General features: G+C 32.7%; 3 protein-coding genes across 11 annotated transcripts; all 3 read left to right on the top strand.

Annotated features, from left to right (window-relative positions):
• The first annotated feature begins 1,140 nt into the window (after positions 1 to 1,140).
• LOC18105611 (kinase-interacting family protein-like) lies at positions 1,141 to 8,243 on the top strand. 4 transcript variants are annotated; one of them, XM_052447418.1, is made up of 3 exons: positions 1,141 to 3,016; positions 5,628 to 7,699; positions 7,837 to 8,224. In XM_052447418.1, the coding sequence occupies exon 1, from the start codon at positions 1,933 to 1,935 to the stop codon at positions 2,947 to 2,949; it is 1,017 nt and encodes a 338-aa protein (XP_052303378.1). In that variant the 5' UTR covers positions 1,141 to 1,932; the 3' UTR covers positions 2,950 to 3,016; positions 5,628 to 7,699; positions 7,837 to 8,224. The 4 variants fall into 4 exon arrangements, with proteins under 4 accessions (XP_052303378.1, XP_024442210.2, XP_024442211.2 ...); XM_024586441.2 differs by lacking the exon at positions 1,141 to 3,016 and having other exon boundaries at positions 5,634 to 7,415; positions 7,495 to 7,699; positions 7,837 to 8,243; XM_024586442.2 differs by lacking the exons at positions 5,628 to 7,699; positions 7,837 to 8,224 and adding an exon at positions 4,622 to 4,792.
• A 2,803-nt stretch (positions 8,244 to 11,046) lies between these two features.
• Positions 11,047 to 13,225, top strand: LOC18105612 (nascent polypeptide-associated complex subunit beta). Its single transcript, XM_006374198.3, has 6 exons — positions 11,047 to 11,202; positions 11,768 to 11,835; positions 12,280 to 12,428; positions 12,527 to 12,583; positions 12,799 to 12,837; positions 12,935 to 13,225. The coding sequence occupies exons 2-6, from the start codon at positions 11,768 to 11,770 to the stop codon at positions 13,111 to 13,113; spliced, it is 492 nt and encodes a 163-aa protein (XP_006374260.1). The 5' UTR covers positions 11,047 to 11,202; the 3' UTR covers positions 13,114 to 13,225.
• A 2,450-nt stretch (positions 13,226 to 15,675) lies between these two features.
• Positions 15,676 to 20,717, top strand: LOC18105613 (uncharacterized). 6 transcript variants are annotated; one of them, XR_002978040.2, is made up of 6 exons: positions 15,679 to 16,333; positions 16,406 to 16,455; positions 16,537 to 16,624; positions 17,117 to 17,233; positions 18,773 to 18,901; positions 20,298 to 20,717. XR_002978040.2 is itself a non-coding variant. In XM_024586122.2 (5 exons), the coding sequence occupies exons 1-4, from the start codon at positions 15,818 to 15,820 to the stop codon at positions 17,184 to 17,186; spliced, it is 708 nt and encodes a 235-aa protein (XP_024441890.1). In that variant the 5' UTR covers positions 15,676 to 15,817; the 3' UTR covers positions 17,187 to 17,233; positions 18,773 to 18,797. The 6 variants fall into 6 exon arrangements, 3 of the variants coding, with proteins under 3 accessions (XP_024441890.1, XP_052303661.1, XP_024441889.1); XR_002978039.2 differs by lacking the exon at positions 20,298 to 20,717 and adding an exon at positions 19,679 to 19,923; XR_002978038.2 differs by lacking the exon at positions 20,298 to 20,717 and adding an exon at positions 19,696 to 19,923 and having other exon boundaries at positions 15,680 to 16,333.
• The last annotated feature ends 217 nt before the right edge of the window (positions 20,718 to 20,934 follow it).

The following is a 20,934-nucleotide window of genomic DNA, read 5'->3' as shown; positions in this document are numbered from 1 at the left end:
GCTGGAGAAGGAGCCCTCTACATTGGTTTTACATCTTCTAAGATATGTATGAACACCAAGTTGAAAGGGGAAAATTATTAGATTAATAGGAGTCGTACTCCTCTTTGTATATTGAATAATTCTTCATTGAAAAGATAAAGATGAATATATCAAATAAAAAAAATAGACAAATAAAATAAATAATCTAAAAATTGGATAATATTACAAACTTTGCTTTTTCATTGTGTTTACTTGTGCAAAATTCATAATATAAATTATAATAAGATAATTTTACTAAAATTTCATCGTGAGAAAATAAATTGAAGCTAGGATTATGTATTAATAACATGTTTGAAATTATAGTGTTTTTCACTTGAAAATATATTAAAATAATATTTTTATATATTTTTTATATTAGTATATTAAAATAGAAAAAACACTAAAAACTATTAATTAAAAATATAATTGAACCACACTTTCAAATAACATTTCCCTCACCTAGTTCCCATGAATGATAGACATTTCAGCTCTGTTTGTTTTTGTATTTCAAAAGTGTTTTTTAAAAAAATTAAAATTTTTTTTATTTTTTTCTTTACTTTAAATTAATATTTTTTTGATGTTCTGAGATCATTTTGATGCGTTGATGTCAAAAAAAAATTAAAATAAAAAATATATATTATTTTGATATATTTCTAAATAAAAAACACTTTAAAAAATAATCACAACCACATTTTCAAACAAACTTCATAATAATCCTGATAGTGCAGCAGCAAACTCAAAGCAATTTATTTTAATTTTTTCATGCTGTACTTGTAAATCAAAAATCAATTTTTTATTTTTTTTATGAAACATAAAAGGGCAATTTACAATAACCCCACGAAGCATTGTGAAATTTACAAGATTGATACGAATGGTGTGTTTTTAAAATTATATAGAAAATGATTTAGTTTCTATTAACATACAGGTTGATCCGAGAATACCCTTTAAATCGGGAAAAAAAAAATCCCTACGTCTAAAAATCCCCCGATGTTGTTAGAGATCATGGGAGAAGAAGAGAAAGGCCCGAAGACCCTTTTTCTTCCGTTGCAGAAGTAAATGTTCGGAGCTCTTTCTTTTTTCTTTTTAAACACAAGAAATTGCAAGAGGTTTTATGACTTGAAAACTCAAGAGTGTGGTTGTGAAAACATCCTCATGTGATACCCTTTGTCAACTTGTGATTTATCTTTCTGTTTTCAGTACTGCTATATTCGTGCTGTTTGTGTTTAAAGTTTGGATTTTTTACAGCAAGATCTGGAATCCCATCTGCCATCACTGTCACACACCTAATCCAAAGCCTCGTTGCATTGTCCATTTGATTCTTGTAACAGAGACCTCTCTGTGCTCCAACACAAAATTTATTTCTTTATTTAGGCTCCATGTTTGAATTTGTGTGCCTGGTCAATGCATCCATCTATCGACTTTGGAGAAAAAACTGCATTAATTCCTTGATTATTTTTAATTATTACAGAAAATATAATCATCACAGAAAAGAGGTCTACGTCCATGTCATGCCCCACAAGTAAGAAGAGTAGATCAAAACTAGGAAAATTTATTGATGGAGGGGGCATCATCCTTGATGCTGACCTTTGTATCCTAACCTTACATTTTGGTCTAATGGGAGGGTTACAGAACCAGAAATGAAAGGGGGAAATGCGATTTAAACATTCAAATAGCACTGTTCAGTTTCCATCTTCGCCACTGTTTCTTTTGTTACCATTTATAAGCAAATTTTTGTCAGTCTTCCCATGTGTAGCAGTGTAGCTAGAGAGATCAGGGTTTGTACAATTTCCTTGCAGGGGTGGGTCCATGACATGTTGATATGGATGTTACTCGTATGAAGAGTCATCCTTGGCCAACAAACAACTTTCACAGCTTGCAATTCACATGACTGGCTAGCCATTCCTATGAGCTGAAATGGGTGACATCTCTTTACTTCAAAACACCTCAGGTGGGTTACTTACTGATGGAGCTGATGAGAGAGTGAAAATGTTGCTTAAGTACTTCAAATCAGAAGAAGACATGGGATGTGGTGATAGTTTTGCTGAGAGAGCTGAATGGTACTACCAGAAACGCCCTCAACTTCTTGCTTCGCTTCAAGACTTGTACAATGGGTACACAATCTTGCTGGACAGATGCAATAGAATGGAGAAGGGCAAGAGACTTAGCAAACATCTCTCTTCTCCAATGTCAATCACCTCTGATGATGATCAAGATCAAGAAGACAGTCGTGGATCTAGCAGCTGCCAGTTTCTTGATTGGGATGCTGAGAGCTCACTGTCTTACCAACAACCACCGACCCCTTTTCAAGATGGAAGTAATACCATTCTTGGCATTGATGAGATTGTAGCGGATCTGGTAATGAAGAATGTAGGGAATGACATATTAGCAGACCAGCTTAGTGACATGGAGAAGCAGCAGCTAGGTCAAGAATCAATATGGAGGAAAGTAGAGTTGTTAAAGAAACTTCTTGAGGTGTTAGAGTCAGAGAGGATAGTGTTACTGAATGAGAATGTTAGATTGGGGTACAAAATGCAAGCTTTATTGGAAGAAAACAAAGGGTTGTCATCTGAGGCTATGTTCATGAAGAGGAAAGCTGGTGAGCTTGCTAGTTGTGTGTTAAAGATGAGGGAGGATCACAGGGTTTGTATGCTAACTAGGAAAATTGAGGATCTTCAAGGGCAGATATATGGGTTGGAGATGAGAAACAAGGAGTACTATCAACAGTTGTTGAAGAAAGAGGAGCATCAGGAAGATAAAATTAGCAGCAGCAAAGATGGTGGGGTGGCTTTTGTGGGTTGTTGCTTCCAACTGGAGAAGCTGAAGTTGAAGAAAAAGAATGAAGCATATGTTGGGAATGGTGGATGGTCAAAATGGTGGAGCAAGGTCAAGAACATGGACATGTTTTTGTGTGGCTTTCAGTGTTCCCCTTGACATGGCGTGGCTAGTTTCCAGACAGCTACCACCTCTGCATCAGATGGAGTTACAGGCAGCTGATATCGTTAGTTCTCTCTTTTGGTCTTGTTTTCTGTTTAAGCCTAATGGAAATTATAATGTTAATCTAATTAAATGATTTGACTAGCCATGAGAAGTTATTCATTGAAGTCTTGGTTGGTGAACAAAGTCTGAATGGAAATATCCTGATCCTGGCTTCAGAACTCAGTATATAGTTTTATGAATTTAGGAAAATTAAAATAAATTATCAACTATAAATTATAATAAATATTATTAAATTAAAAAAAATAACCAGTAAAAAAAAATCTTTTAATTTCAACTGTTGTCACCTATCATCCACATGTTTTGTTGATCGGAGACCAAGGTTGTTTTATAGTTTCCTTTCATTCACATGTTTTACAGTTGTCTTGCCTGCCCTGCCTGTCCCAAAACTTTTAGCCGGAATAGTGTCGGGTTAATAGATAATGGAGGAAGCTTGAGGCAATTATTTTTACTAATAAAATAAAATTTACTTTTTAGTATTGAATCAATTAGGTTAGTCAGGTTTTACTTAATTAATATTTTATTTATATCAACTAAAATTTCAACCTAGATAATACTCTAATAGCCCATTTATTTTTTTTATTTTAAAATTTTTTTAAAAAAATTAATTTATTTTTATTTTTATTTTATTTAAATTAATTTTTTTAGTATTTTCATATTATTTTGATGTGGTAATGTCAAAAATAAATTTTAAAAAATAAAAAATATTATTTCAATATATTTTTAAATAAAAAATAATCGCTACCACATTATCAAATAAATTTTAAATCTCTTATCTAGTTTAACAAGTGTGTAATAAATGATCTAGATTTTTATTTTTTATTTTTAATTATTTAATGTTTTTTTTATAGACCGATGGGGATGGAAATTTCACTCACTGATTTTCTAGCAACCCAACAACTCAAATCGAGGTTAAAGTGGATTGGGTTCGGCAATTTTACCAATTTATTGAGTATCTAACATCACTCAAATCCTATAAAAAATCAATTTAAGTTTCTATCTTTACTTTGTAATTGAAGTTTAATATACTATTACGAGCATCTGATAATAATAATAATTAATTGTTATAAATCAATAATGTGTAGAATTAATTGTTAGATAAATTAAAATAAATTAACAATTATTATACTTTATAATAAAAGATATTTACTGTGAGAATCCACTGTGAAAACCAAATATCTTTTTATTGAAACCTTTTTTAATTTGGTTTTTAACATGTCTTTCTATTATGCCTTCCACTGTTAAAATTCACGGTGCAATAATTCCGTTCCGTTTCGGCCGGAATGTCCGGAACGTCTCGTACCAGTTAAAAAAACGAAACAAAACGGAACAAGTTTTACCTCGCTTAAAATCTCGGGCTGATCCGGAAATTCCGGTCAAATTTCGGCCGGAACGTTCCGGCCGAATTCCATGTGTTCCGTTTCGGGTTAAAGCCACCGAGTCAAAGTCAAAGACTCAAAATTAAACCCGGTTCATTTTCATTAACTGCACAGTACACCCACGCTTTTTTTTCTCTGAACTCTGAAGTCACACCCACGCTCTTTTTTCTCTGAACTCTGAAGTCTAAAGTAAACTAAACCAAATCCCTAATTTCTCTTCCTCCTCGCAGACTCAAGTTCCCCACCAAAACAATTACAATCGGCATCTTGTCTTTTAGTTTCACGAACTCCCCTTCCATTGGAGACTTCAAACAGCTGATTCTGTTATCTCCTTGGTTTGGTAGTTCGATCATCTCTCAAACTATTACATAAGCCTCATCTCTCAATCAGCAAGTATTGTGGGCTTCTATACGGTGGATGCCCAGGAGAGAAGCCTTGTGATAGTCTTGATGCTTGTTGCATGAAGCATGAAGCATGATGCATGTATCCAATCAAAGAACAGTAAGTACTCTTCCATGATATCCGATTTATCTAGCAGGAATATTTTGGCATACAACAAAGTTTAGCTACAATTTTTTGGCTAGTAATTGTGATTTAGTAACTGGGATAACATGGTGATTAGTGTCGATGGAGGTATATAGAAAATAAATTAAAACTGGAAGCCCGATTGATGCTGATTGATGCTGCTGTTTGTTCTATTTCTAATCAGCTTTAATATTTGTCTTAGTATAATTCTTATTGCCATCTTTGCTGAGTTGTGAGCCTGTAGTTCTTTGTGCCTTGTTCTTAAGGGCTATTAATTTTCTTCAACTTCTACCTTTTTGTTTCGTACCCTCGTCTATTTTGGGTCCTTTATTTCTGCAGGACTTCTTCTGGGTTCTTCAAACACCCCCCCCCGCGTCTTCTCTCCTCCAAGTGCTTTCTGGGTGTTTTAACACTGCGATCTCTTTTTTTTTTTAAATGCGTGTAATGCGTGTTATTCTTCTTCATATGTTTTGACCATGGCCGAATTAATTATAAGGAAGGATACATAATTATTATATGAAACTGAATGTATCAAATAATAAATTTAAATTGCGAAGCCAACAAATAATATTTGTAAATCAACATGGTATCTTGAGAAATGTCATTTTTTTCATTTTAAGTTATTGGTATCATTACCATCCATTTTACTTTAAAAATCACGTTGATGTAAATTGTAATAGCTGAAATTAATTGTGTTTTATTTTTTTTCAGATCAAATTACATGGCTGAAAACTCATCAAGTGGTGGTTCTTCTATGGCTTCAGCTCCAGCTAGATCAGATGATCCAGCATGGGCTCATGGGCAAGTGGTTGTTGGTACAAAGAACTCAAGTATATGTGTTCATTGTAGCAAAATGATCAATGGTGGTGGTATTACTCGTCTGAAGCATCACCTTGCTGGTATTAAGGGTCAAGTTGAAGCTTGTAAAAAGGTTCCTCTAGATGTGAAATGGCAAATGAAGCAGTTGATAGAGGACTTAACAATGGAGAAAGAGAAAAGAAAGAGACTTAAAACTGATATTGGAAATTCTCAATCACTTTTCAATGATGAAGTCGAAGAGGGTGGTAGTGCAAATCCTACTTTAAGTGATATCGGTTCAAATGCAACTAAGAGATTGACAATGCAAGGCACAAGTGCAAATAGAAAAAAGATGACCTCATTCGTTCCACGAACTACCCTAAGTTCACAACCTAGCATTAAAAGTGCAATGGCTTCTAAAGAGAAGAAACATAATGCAAGGAAGGTCATGGCAAGATGGTGGTATGATGTTAATGTACCATTTAATGGTGCTAAATCATACTTATCAACCAATGATAGACGTCATAGCATCAATGGGACCTGGTTTTAAAGGACCATCATATCATGATTTAAGGGGACCACTTTTGAAAGATTTAGTTCATGATGTCCATGAATACCTCTTTGAAATCAAGGCTGATTGGAAACTTTATGGATGCTCCATTATGACAGATGGGTGGTCAAATAGAAGGAATGTACCAATTGTGAATTTTCTTGCTTATTCTCCAAGAGGTACCATATTCTTGAAGTCATTTGACACTTCGGGTCTTCGAAAAGATAAAGAGACATTGCTTGAAATGTTTGATGAAGTTGTCAAAGAAGTGGGGCAAGAAAATATTGTCCAATTTGTTAGTGATAATGAGGCTGCATTCAAGGCTGCTGGGAAGGCTTTACAACAAAGGTATGGCACTTTCTTTTGGTTTTCTTGTGCTGCCCATTGCATTGATTTGATGTTAGAAAATATTTCTGATCCAAGATATTTTCAGATGATTGATGAAACCATTAAGAAGGCAAGAAACATAACCAAATTTATATATAATCATGCATGGGTTTTAGCTTTGATGAGGAAAGACTTTACTAATGAAAATGATCTATGTCGTCCTGGCATTACAAGGTTTGCTACCCATTTTTTAAGCATCCAATGTTTACTTAAGTTTAAGAAAGAACTTCGACAAATGTTTACTTGCATGAAATGGATAGAATCAAGTCATGGTAAAAGTAAAGTTGGAAAGGAAATAACTGCCATAATTTTACAAGATAAAGACTTTTGGCCTCGATGTGAACATATAGTCAAAGTTAGTGAGCCTTTAGTACAAGTTCTTCGGTTAGCAGATAGTGAAGAAAAACCATCAATGGGTTATTTATATGAGGCAATGGATAAAGCAAAAGAAGCCATTAAGACAAGGTTGAAAAATAGAGTATCTCAATATGGACCATATATTCGGGTAATTGATGCTAGATGGGATAAGCAACTTCATAGTCCATTACATGCAGCAGGTTGTTTTCTTAATCCTGGAATCTATTTTAGGCCTTCTTTTTCAAAACAAAAGGAGGTTACTCGAGGTTTGCTTAGCACAATTACTAGATTGGTCCCTGATTGTGACACTCAAGATGTAATTAGTGGCCAACTTAAGGAGTATAAGAAAGCAACTGGTGATTTTGGCATGCCTCTAGCTATTCGTCAAAGAGAAAAGTTAAATCCAGGTAATAACATTTTATTTTTTAAATATAATATTGTTTTGTATTTATAATATCTGATTTATTAAACTTTTGTCTTATCTAGTTGCATGGTGGGAGCAATTTGGCAATGATACTCAAGAACTTCAAAAGTTTGCAATTCGAATTCTTAGTCAATGTTGTAGTGCAACTGGGTGTGAAAGAAATTGGAGTATATTTGAATTCATTCATTCTAAAAGGCGCAATAGGCTAGAGCACAAGAGATTGAGTGATCTAGTATTTGTTCGTTATAATTTAAGGATTCAACAGAGGTAAAATATTGATATTATCATATTAATAATAATATTGAAAATGATTATTACTATTTTCATTAACAATGATATTAATTTTTTAAAATTAAATTTATCACTCATATATATGTGGTTTATATTCATGTTGTTTTTTATAGGAATTTGAGCAAAACAAGGGATGCTTTAGATCTCATTAGCCTCGATAACATTGATCTATTGAATGAATGGATTTGTGAAGAACCTAACCTTCTTAATGGAGATGATATAAGTTGGGAGACTATAGAAGCACCTTTGCCTACTTTGACTTTAGAGGATGAAGAGACATGTTTTGATGAAGAGAATGAGCTTGGTGGAAATGATCAACTATTGAAATGTCTAGTTGATGACTTTCCCTACATACCACCACAAGATCAAGATCCTTATTTCTATGTTAATGATGGAGATGATGTTTGATTTATGTTTCTTTTGTGTTAAAACATTTTACTTTCATAATATTTTGGTATTTTGTTTAAGTTGAATTACTTTAAGACTTTAAGTTAAAGTTCTATTTAATCTTGACTATTTAGAAATATTTTAAATTTAAAAATTATGTTTGCTTGACATTGTGTTTGTACTTTGTAATGCATAATTTATAATTAATTTATTTTGAATATATATATATATATATATATATATATATATATATATATATATATATATATATATATATATAAACAGTACAACCTTGAAACGGCACGTCGAAACGCTCCGAAACCGAAACATTCCGTTCCAATTGAAAAAACAAAACACCTGCCGAAACGGTATTGACAACCTTGTGAAAAACAGATTTTTTCAAGGTTCTTGGGTCCGGCCAAGAAGCCAAATCTAAGATATTTGGGCTTGGTTGGTATTCCCAATCCAAGTTAATTGGGTTTGGTAGGTGCCTCATGCCCAATTAAATTGGGTCTGACAAGATTTAATAATATTATAAATATTATTATTGTCATTATTATTAATATAATTATTTATAAATGGACTCATGTAACTTGGGTCTGGCTGAGTTCCTAACCCAAGTTAATTGAGTTTAACAGGTGCGCCAGACCCAATTAACTTGGGTCTGGCAGAGTTTAATATTATTATTAACATTATAAATATTATTATTGTTGTTATTATTAATAACTTTTTAAAAAATAATATTACTATTGAAAAAAAATACATTTGATTTTAAGGATAAAATTAAAAACTATTATTATGTTATTGTTGTTATTATTCTTATTATTATTGCAGATGCCTTTCAAGGCTCTTGGGTCCGGCCGAAGAGCCAGACCCAAGTTACTTGAGTCCGGACGGTGTACCAAACCCATGTAACTTGGATCTAGCTAAGGCGCGAGAACCAAGTTACTTGGATCTAGCTGGGGTTCCCGACCCAAGTTAATTGGGTGTGGCAGGTGCGCCAGACTCAATTAACTTGGGTCTTACATGGTTTTATATTAGTATTAATATTATAAATATTATTATTAAATTTGAAAAAAAAATATTATTATTATTGAAAAAAAACAATAGATTTGATTTGAAGGATAAAATGAAAAATTATCGTCGTCGTTGTTGTTGTTGTTATTCTTCTTATTATTATTAGTATTATTCTTTTTCTTAGTATTATTCTTATTATTATTAAATTTGAAAATAAATATTATTATTATCAAAGAAAAACTATAAATTTGATTTGAAGATATTAAAAAACTATAAGAACTTAGGTAAGACAAGTTTAATATTATTATTAATATTATAAATATTATTTTTTTATTATTATTAGAAAAGCCAGACCCCATAAACTTGGGTCTCGTAGGGAGCTCGACCCAGGTAATTTGAATCCAGCATGGGCACCCGATCCATTTTACATGGGTCTGGCTGGCGTGCCGGACCCAAGTAACTTAGGTGCGACAATTGAGCCAAATCCATGTAACTTGAGTCCAACCGGGGTGTCAGCCCTAAGTTAATTAAGTTCGGCTGGTGCGCTACACCCAAGCAACTTGGGTCTAGCTGGTGTTCCCGACCCAAGTTAAATGGGTCTGGCAGAGTTTAATATTATTATTAATATTGTTAATATAATTATTAATAAATTTTAAAAAAATATTATTACTATTGAAAAAAAACTATAGATTTGATTTAAAGGGTAAAATTAAAAATTATTGTTGTTGTTGTTGTTGTTAATATTACTATTACTTTTATCATCATCATCATCATTAATAAACTTGAAAAAAAATATTATTATTTTAGAAGAAAAACTATAAATTTGATTTGAAGAAATTAAAAATTATAAGAACTTAAGTCAGACAAGTTTAATATTATTATAAATATTATTATTAGAGAAGCTAGACTCCAAAAACTTGGAAACTTGGATCTGGCAGGGATGTTAGCTCAAGTTATTTGGGTTTGGCATTTCGTCCAGACCCAAGGCTCTTGTGCCCTGAGTTTTAAGGCCGAAACAAACTTGAGTTTTTTTAATTTAGGTTATTGTTTTTGTTTATTCATTTATTTAAATTTAATTTATTTAAAATATTAATAATTTATTAAATTCTTACAAATATATTTTAGATATTATTTTATTAAATAACATTTAATTTTTACTTTACTTTTCTTTTTATAATATTAGCAATCCATTATTATTATTATTTTAAATTTTATCCGGTTATTTTTCTAATAGTGTATACTTTTATTATAATTTAGCAAAATAAAAAATATTTTAAAAATAGATGTTATTAAGTCAAGTCGGGTCCATGGCTCAAGTCATTTATTTGTGAGATTAAATCGAGTTAACTCAGATCAATCAAAATCCTAATATTCAAATAAAAATTAATTCATTTACATTAAAATTAAAATTAATAATTAAAATTTTACCTATAAATAAAAAAATACATTAGCAAAACGCGTGCGTATCTTTTCTTGTTTTTAGATAGTGTTTGAGATTGTAATAGTGATTGTTTTTTAAATTAATTCACTTTAAAATATATTAAAATAATATATTTTGTTATTTTTTAAAACTTATTTTTAATATTATTCCTTCAAAACAATCCAAAAAACTAATTCAAAAATTCAAAACTTTTTTAAAATATTTCTTAAACATACAAGAACACATGCCTGTGCTATGATCGCTGTGAAGCGCAGAGCAATTACTTTAGTGCTTATTCTCTGGACCTGTATTGGGGCCAGATACTAACCGGGCCCTGCAATAAACCTTTTGACCCAAAAACGCAATCTTAACTGGCCGAAACTCGAAACGCAAACGAAACGCGAGCAAAGCGTACGCTGCAAAATTATAGAGAAGTACTAAAGAGCATAACAAGAAAATAGTTGTACAGCAAAACATTCTTAAGATCTTCACACGTGGCAAGCCAATGCATTACAACCGTGAGATCTACTAAAGTAATCCTCTTTAAAGAGGCTCAAATACATAGCGAATAAAAAGGGCACCCCTCTGAGCGCCGCCTGTAAAGAGCTTAAAAAACACTGCTCCTTATCTCCCAAAACCCACTAAACTAACAAAGGTAAACAAAAACCCTAGATTCATTCATTTATTTTACACTTGCTTTTAATTGTTTTGCTGTTTTCTTTTATTGGATTCTAATTTTTTAACCTTGTTAAAGTTTGTATCTTTTTATTCCATTCCAGTTAATGCTAGTGTATTATTGTTTTAGGAGTTTTTGGTGATGTGGGTTCTGTTTGTTGAGATGGGTGGGGCTTGATTTCATGCTTTCTGTGGCTATAAGTTAAAGAAACCATTAATCTTTGTCTAGGATGTTTTATGAAGAAAGTGTTTTGTTTCTCATGACGTGATTAATTTGATTTGTTTTGGAGTTAGATTATCAAGATTTGAGTCAAGTATGAAAATTTCAGTACTTTTGGAGGTTTTAGAGATTGGTATCTCCTAAGTAAGATGGTTAACTAGGTTTAGGTTATGTTATGATTCGCTTAATGGAACATACTTGCAAAATATAATCTTGCTGTGGTTTGGTCCTTCTTATATATGTATGGTTTTTCTTCGAATTCCTTGCGTGGGTTTTCATGTTCAGGTTTTAATTGGCCAATGTGCGTAAAATTCTTTTCTTGCAGATGGATCGGGAGAAGCTTATGAAGATGGCCAGTGCAGTTCGCACTGGTGGAAAGGGTAGTGTGAGAAGGTGGGAAGACTATTCCATTGCAACTGTTCCAGCTTTCACTGGAATTTATCAATTAGCTAAATGATATTGTGTTTGCATCAAGTAGTTTAGAAATGAAAATAAGTGTAAATTGGAGAATGAAATTGTTTTATTCGAAATTGCCTTTATGAGATGGTCAGCTGAGTGGCATATTGATTTGTGTTCCTGGGAGTGCACATGTTTTATTTTCATTTTAATGCTAATCACAACTTGAATTTTTTTTCTTTTGGCTGGTTTAAGTAATGGCCACTGGATGGTTCTGTAGAGGGTTTCCTGCATTTGGACATTTTGCGTAGAATTCAAACATGTTTCTATTAATTTATTAAACTTACTGAAAATATAGATCATGGCTACTGTGTTGTTTATTGTGTTTTTCTGTTGTTTACCTCTAATGAGTTTCTTTTAAATCTATGCTTATAACTGAAGGAAGAAGAAGGCTATCCACAAGACTACTACTACAGATGATAAAAGGCTTCAGAGCACCCTGAAGAGAATTGGAGTGAATGCTATACCTGCAATCGAGGAAGTCAACATATTCAAGGATGACATGGTTATCCAGTTTCTAAATCCCAAAGGTAAAGCTGACTACTTTACATGGACATGATATATTCAGATCTTCCATATTCTCTTGGTCAATTTCTAGCTGATTATTATTTTGGTTTTAATTTTGCAGTGCAAGCATCCATCGCTGCCAACACGTGGGTTGTTAGTGGTGCTCCACAAACTAAGAGTATGGCTCTAAGACTTTCTATATAAAACCTGGGAATGAAAAGTAAATCTTTTGTCTGTTAATTGGTGGAACATATCTGTATACCTCGTGGTTAAATGTTCTTGGACTTGCCATGTTGAGTTTGGTTTTCTCGAAGGAAGTTTACAACTCGTTAGTTTGCTCTTTCCTATTGAATGATATCTGACATGCAAATTTGTTCTGATTTTTTTTTTCAGAATTGCAAGATATTCTTCCTCAGGTTCTCAGTCATTTAGGTATGCACTTTTGAATCTATTCCCTATAAATGTAATCATCTGTGAAGTTTAACTGATGCTTGAACTATCTTCTACTCTTTTGTTTCTCTATCTGCAGGTCCTGATAACTTGGACAACCTGAAGAAATTGGCGGAGCAGATCCAGAAGCAGTCTACTGGTGCAGGTGCTACTGCAGCAGATGCTGCAGCACAGGATGATGATGATGATGTCCCGGATCTTGTGCCTGGGGAGACCTTTGAAGCTGCAGCAGAGGAGGGTAAAGCTGCTGCTTCTTAGAGAGATTTAGAAGGATTTTGTGCTATTTTATATACTTCCTGTGTTTTTGAAGTGTTACCCATTTTTCTAATAACATCAATCTTAATCTTATGTTCTCAGTGACTCTTTATGATGTTGTTGTGTTAGAGTTTCGATTCATTACACGCTTTGCAGAAATTCGTGATTGATATTTGATTACCAAGTCTGTGCTTCCTGATTGAATGTCAGCTCCATAGCCATGGCAATGCGTGAATCATTGGAGGTCTTAAGAAATAAGTCAGGGAGAAAGGTTTAGGACACAATTAGTGTCCAGTGTATTAGATCATTGTAAGTTGGGCTATAGCCCATAGTTTTTGTACTTGGATTTGTGGGCTTGTGCTATGCTGGGCTGGAATCTTTTTTTATTAGTTAAAAAAAAGATGCTAAAAAAATACCGATTTAGGGTATAGATTTGACTGAGTAAAAAAGTATAATCTAATTAGATAATAAAATAAAAGATAACACAGTTAATGAACTAATTTATATAAAAAATCATTCAAACCTATTAAAAAAGAACATCGCCACCAAAACCAAAAAAGGTAATGAAGGTAGGATTCCAACTAATTAAATGAAAAAAAAAAAAAAAAACTAGAAAAGGAAATGGAAAAAAAATGTGAAATATGTAAGTCCATCAGGTCATTAAGCGAATAAAAAAAGTTTGAAGTTTATAAAAAAAAATAAATAAAGTTTAAATCCAAACAAATCTAACTTAAAAGATGAAAAAAAATCAATTAAAAAAACAGCCAACAAGCCAATAAAATTACGACCTAAATAATACAAATGAGAGAATTAAATAAAAAGCAAATTAGAAAAAATTATGAAATTCAATTTCAAAACAACTCAATGCTAAATAACAGGACGTAACAAGTATTAAATTAAAAAAAATAAAAAAAATCATGAAACTCAATATCAAAAACTTCCAACCTTAAAGGATGCAGCTGTAAAAAAAACTCAAATAATCTAATATTAAAAGATAAAATTAAAAAATAAATATCAATTTAAAAAATTTACCAAAGTAAATTCAATAAAAAATAACAATAAAATGAACCAATATAATCGGGCTCATTGTCAAATTTTATGAGAAATTCTATAGAAAGAAAATAAATAAAAATAACATAACTCAATCTCCAATTTAGTAAATGCTCAATGATAAAACTGAAAAAACACGAGCATTAAAAAAAAGAAAAAAATCAAGCAAACTCGGACAAAACTTTCTAAACTTTGATTTATCTCTAAAACTCGGATTATTCTCTAAAACCCGCAACCTGTGAAGTTCTAGATATAGACTCAATAAAGAAGTTTAATTCCTAATAAATTTAATATTGAATAGTGAAATAAAAAAATTAATTTTAAAAACTATCTTAAATAAAACAAATAGCTATTAAAAGAATGAAGACTACATTTGAAAGATGAAAAAAATTGAATGAAGGTGAAATCGAAAAAGAATTCTAATTTTATAAACTATTCAAAATAATAAAAATAGTAAAATAAAGAATATGGACTAAATTTAAAGAATAACAAATTGAAGGGTTGTTTTGAATTTTTAAAAGGGACAGATACAAAAATATAGGAGGAGAGAGAAAATAAAGGAGAAAAAAAAATTGTTAGTGCTAAATTGGAGGGCTATTGGGTACATGCACCGCTTCATTACCGAGAGGATGCTGAGATGATCAAACACTACCATGAAAGGTGATATTTGGTCACTAGAAGACCACAAATTTATCATACGCACGCCATCAAGTTTTTTTAAAAATATTTAATATTTGGTTAAATATAAAAATGTCATTAAGTCAACTTGATATTAACAAAAAAAAAAATCATGATGAAAAGACGAAAAAGCTCATAAAAGATAATTTATTAGATTTTTCTTTGAGAGTAATTAAGTTATTTAACAATGCTAAAAAATTTGAAAAGACTAAAAAACTTTTGAATGTTAGTTTTAATTTCTTTGGTTTTAGGGGTAGCTAAGTCATGTTACTATGAAAAAAAAAAGAGTAAAAAGACTATTCTGCCTCTATATAATTTGAAAATGACAAATAAATTATGGTAGGAAGATCTCATCGACCCTAATATCTAATTTAAAGTTTTATGATTGAAGGGTAAATCAGCAATTATCATTTTATTGTTGAAAAAAAAAAACTGTTATATCTATGCATAATTTAAAAAAGACATGAAAGATGGTGAAAAGATATGTATTACTTCAAAGGTTTTATGATTTAACAATAAATCGGTGATTACACCATTATTATAATGAATTAAATAGTAGTTAATGAGTACTTTTAGGTTTATGTTAATTAATGCATATCTTGAACTGTGCTGACATGCTGGCGGATCAGGTTGAGCCACGAGTAAAGTTGTGGACTGACACGTGTTAATTTAAGGGTTTAGAGAAGTTCCATAACACGGGAAATTAATTTTGATTAGTTAAATTAATTCAGATTTCGAATATTTTTTTATATTAAAAAAAATTAATCCACCCCAACATAACACGGGAAAAAAAAAATCTAGTTTATAAATAGAAAAAAAACATAGGGATGCGATATTGGAATGTTTTTAAAACCAGATGGACTCACTAAAATTATTTTGTTAAAACAACAGGGACTAAATAATAACTGTTTTTCGTTTTTAAGAATGTCCGTTATCCTTTCACTGTTCCGTTCACTGCCTCAGTCCTCTACTCAGTGAGATGATGATGATGGCGGTGGTTCTAGAAGGAACCCATGGCTTCTTACCCAATTCTAACCAATACATTCTCTGGTTTCCACCACCACCAACAACAACAACCAATCAAAAACCTCTCTCAACACCGCCAAGAATATCAAAACGACACCGTACTCGTCTCACCAAAGCAGCAGCAGCAGAAACGCAAGAAATCCGAGTCTGTACGAACCGCACATGCCGTAAACAAGGCTCATTTCAAACTCTAGAAGTCGTCACCGATTTAGCCCCTCCGGATATAACCGTCAAGTCCAGTGGCTGCTTAGGCCGTTGTGGCTCTGGTCCAAACGTCGCCCTTTTGCCTCAAGGAATAATAGTGAATCATTGCGGTACCGCTGCTAAAGCTGCACAGTTCATGGCTACCGCTGCTAATGTTAGCGATGGAAATATAAGTAAGAGTTTGGAAGCCCTTGCTTTGAGAAAAACAGCTCAGGCTGAATCCGATCTTGCAAATTTCTCCAAGGCCGAGGAATTACTCTCACTGGTATAAAATTTTAAAATTTTAATTTAATTTAATTTAATTTTGGGAATGATTTAGGGTTAATGATGAGTGCAGGCTATCGATCTTCAACCATTTGGTGGTATCCACATCATGTATAAATACAGGTTTGTATATTTCCTTTTCTTTTTAACAGTTGAAACGATTGGTTCGGAAAAATAATTTTGAGTTTTTTTCCTACATCATAGGTCGCTTGCAAGATTGGCAATGAGAAACTATTCGGGTGCTCTTGAAGATGCAAGAGAAGCTTTAAGATTAGCTCCTCGATATCTTGAGGTGAGTCACAATACTTGTTAACATATCAAATTTGATTTTACTGATGGAGAAATCGAAGCAGAATTATACTGAAGAAGAAGCATGGGAAAGCAAAATTTAAAAAATCACATCAGTATGGCTTTTAATTAAAGAAGCCATTCTAAAATCCATGATGCACTAGAGCACAAAGATGCCCGGATAAAAAAAAAACCCACAAGGAATCATTTTCTACTCTCTAAGTTATAATCCAATTCTTCATATTTAATATGAAAATAAGCTATACTGGAGGTCTCTTGCCACGGGGCCTTGTTTCCTGCAGTTTGCTCTGTGTGCACTATGCAGATGCAGGCTGCAAAACTCTGTGACTGCGCTTGCGCTTGCGGGTGTAATTATTGCTGTTTGAATAGCTTTCATGATTGGTATAGTAAAAAAAAAGGCTCTTCAACTATGTATTTTCAGGGATTGGTATTTTTAGTTGTCATTGGGATGTATTTATGAATTCTTATTAAGCAGGCTTACATGTGCGAAGGTGATGTTTTCATGGCCATGGAAGAATATGATGCAGCGGAGAAGTCATATTTGACTTGTTTACAGATAGACCCATCTATTCGTCGTTCTAAATCTTTCAAGGTATATTTCAATTTCTTGAGATTCTTTCATATTTATTTTTATAGAATCGTATCTAGGATTAGCTTTTCATTGCTGTATTTTCTTCAATTTTCCTACTTTGTTTCTCAGATTCTGCAATAACTCTGAGTAGGTCTTTCCTTATCTTTCAATTTTTAAATTTCACTTCAAGACCTTTGAATTCCAAAAAAAAAAAATAAAAAAATAAAAATGGTTTGCATTGATTGGAACACTCCTCCCATCTGATATTTTCTGATTCTTTCTTCATCAATCGGATTATGTCCTGAAATTTTAGTTTAGTGTATCACATTGTTAATTATGATCCTGCTATTATGAAATTTTTATGAACAAATAAAAGTTAGGATGTGAAACCATACTATTTTGATTACTTTATCGGTAGAAAAAGTAAAATGAGGCTCCACTTGGTTCAGTCTCTTTGGTTTGTTTTTGTTTTGCACGCACCTTGTGCTTGTTTTATCTTATTACATTTAATAATGACCACAAGAACAGTAGCTACACTTTTTCAAATAAACTAACTTAAAATAAAAATTTCCATTCTAACTACATCAAATTCAAGGAAAGTAATCAATTTTGAAGTCTTAAAATTTCCTATAAAGACGAAAAGTTTAATCTGTTTCAGTGCAAAATGAATGAATAAATTGATTTTTTACTTTGTTATTTGGTCATTAACTGTATCTGTTGCAACATTAGAATGACTTTGAATTGGAAGACAGTATTGTCCTCTAGATCTGAACTGGAATGGCTTGACAAGCTAGTAGAACATTAAAAAAAATACATGAACCTATAAGCTAGCGTTTGGTTATTGTCTCCGAACAAAAGAGACGGAGACAGTGGAGACAAAGAGATATGTCTCTATGTATTTCATGTTTTGAAAGTGTAAAAATTCACTCTAAAATTGTCTCAAGAGGCAAATTTATTTTACGTTTCCGTCTCTGTCTTTTCAACTAAACATGTTTTTGTCTCTTCTGTATTAGTCACTTTTGTCTTGGGATACTAACCAAGAGTACGAAAGCAATTAGATAGCATCCTTACAAATTTAAAATATAACTCTAGAGTCTGGACGTTGAAAAAATGCCATTTGGGCCAGAAATATATTATGTTTTCTAAGGCATGCCCTGTCACAATGTCAGTCTTGTGAGATTAAGCAACTTAATAAATTACCATGCACTTAGATGTAAGAATACATATCCGAGAAAAGAAATTATGTGAACTAATGAGCCATTAGATATTATCTTGGCATATGAGAGACACCTTCAGCATATTATTATGGTGCTGCAGACATGGATCGAAGTCTCATACTTCAACAAGGTTTGACTTGAATTTATGTTTGATAACTCTCAAATAAGTATATAGTGGAATGTGGAACTTGATATGCAAACGGTAGTATTCTTGTATGAACCAACTGATATTAGGGATGGAATTTCTCATATTTTAGCACTGCAAATACAGTGTGTTTCCCCAAGGAGAAAAAAATAGAAAAGGAAAAAAAAACCTTCAATATTTTCTTTCTGTCTCTGGCAGACTCGGGTGGAAAAGCTTAACAAGAAGCTAACTGCTGCAAATATGCCTCTCAATCAGCATGAATGAATCCACCTGTGTATGCATATTACAATCTGAGGGATTAAAGTCTTGAAGGTTCTCTGCATCCAGGTTTGATTTTCTCACTTTTGAAAATCTGTCCTAATTTTGTTTCTCTGCGTTTAGAGCTTGAGACGAAATATAAGGTTTATACAATTCTAAGGCCTAGTTATTTTATATAGAAAATTTATATCATATATTAGGGCGTGTAGATGGGATTCACAACGATTTATGTCCACTATATTTTATTTTGGCTGATTAATTACCTCTCTGCACATAAAACCACATGAAGTTTCAATCTCATTAAATGGGGGATTGCACAGCCATACGTACTTCTTTATAAATTTCCACTCTAAAATAATATACACGATCTTGTTTACAAGCTATTTATTGATTTTCTTAACATAAAGTAGAGTACGTTACAAGATAACTAAATCGTCCTCCCCCACCACATAATCAAAGATGCAAACACAGTACCACACGATGCCACAAATATTTTGAGCATCAATTAGTATTGGTAGGGAGTTGTTGCTTGTCTCACGGGGATGAAGGCATTTGGGTTCTGTAGCAGAGACCTTGATAGCAACTAAAATTGAAAGGTGGATTTATGAACAGTGCTTGTATTTCCAGATATTGATGTAATGGTTGGGAAGTTATTGCTACTGATATGGGAATCAGTGAATTTAGAAAGACATGTTACAGTTTCGTTCAATTTGAAATGTTCAGGAAATAATGTGCATGTCTTGTAACTCTGTACAAGACTCTTTTGCTTTGTTTCAAAATGGAAAATCTTAGACAGGCACACAAATTACTCCTTAACTAAGCAAGTAAACTGGAGTTCAACTTCAGCTTTTTTTCTTTCACAGAAATCACGCAAGGAGTGAGTCACTCCTAACCTCTCTTCAATGTACCAAAATCTCCAGCCTCATAAAAGAAGTGGACTGGAATGACCGCACAACTAACGAGGAGTGCTTTGTGCATCCGAATTCACTTGCATTGCTTTGTGCAAGCCTCTTTCATGATTGAATTTTGTCAGAGAACAATCTTTGTATGGAAAAATACCATTATTGATTGAATACAACACTTAAAAGACCTATCTGTTTCCTTCCTTCCTTCCTTCCTTTCTTTCCTTTTTTTTTAATGAATTTAAAAGTTCAGTTTTTTTTCCATTTGAATTCTCCAAAGAACATGGAAAAAAGATATTGCTTCCGTTTGAGCTTGGAAGTATTTTCCTTCATGTTTGGACATCATATGTGCATGTAAACGTCTGGTGCATTCTAATTATGAAGGGTGTTACCTCTGTTAAACTCTTTTCTCTGGACCTTGGTGGGGAATCAGCATCCAGCCATTGCTCTCTCTTTCATACCAACTAGACCAGACATAGAATGACCGACATAGCACACTTTCTGATATTAAAACTATGAGGAATATTGCTTACATCTCCAACATCCTTGGTTGCATAATGTAGGAAAATGTTCCTGTGCTGGTCAAAATAAGCCTGGCATGACTGGTGTTTTGGAACCCACAAATACCATAGAGCAAGCAATTCATGAGGCTGCTAGTAAGATGACTGTCGATTGATTGAAGGATTAGATGTGGAAGATACCGTGAAGAGTAATTCAGGCTCGAGAACGAGTGAGGTGGAGCAGTGAAATAGGAAACTGGCAACCTATCATTATACCAATATCGGAGACAGATGAGCCTGAGCGGTGTAGCTTAATTAGTTAGGTTCTAGATTTAGTTTTTAGAGATCACCAGTTCGAATCTCACAAATTTCAGGGTCACTGGAGACTTACATAGTCGTTAATTTCAGGACTTGTGAGATTAGTCAAGATGCTCGCAAGTGGTCTGAACATCCACATTAATAATTATATATATAAAACAAAAATCAAAAGCAGATGAGGATGATAATGTCCCATTGGATCCCATGGATGCGACGGATTAAAGTTTTATGTTGAAAATGCAAGATGGCCTTCGTTTAACAGAGTAGATCCCATGTTTTATTAGATGAAGGAAAGGGAGAGGCGGCGCGGTTCGTGCTTTGAAACCCTAAAATATATATGGTAAAAAGTAAGGTTCTAATACGAATCAATTTTCTTTCAGAG

This window comes from Populus trichocarpa, chromosome 15 (assembly GCF_000002775.5).
Source record: "Populus trichocarpa isolate Nisqually-1 chromosome 15, P.trichocarpa_v4.1, whole genome shotgun sequence".
Lineage (NCBI taxonomy): Eukaryota > Viridiplantae > Streptophyta > Magnoliopsida > Malpighiales > Salicaceae > Populus > Populus trichocarpa.
This window is presented reverse-complemented; position numbering and strand designations above follow the sequence as displayed.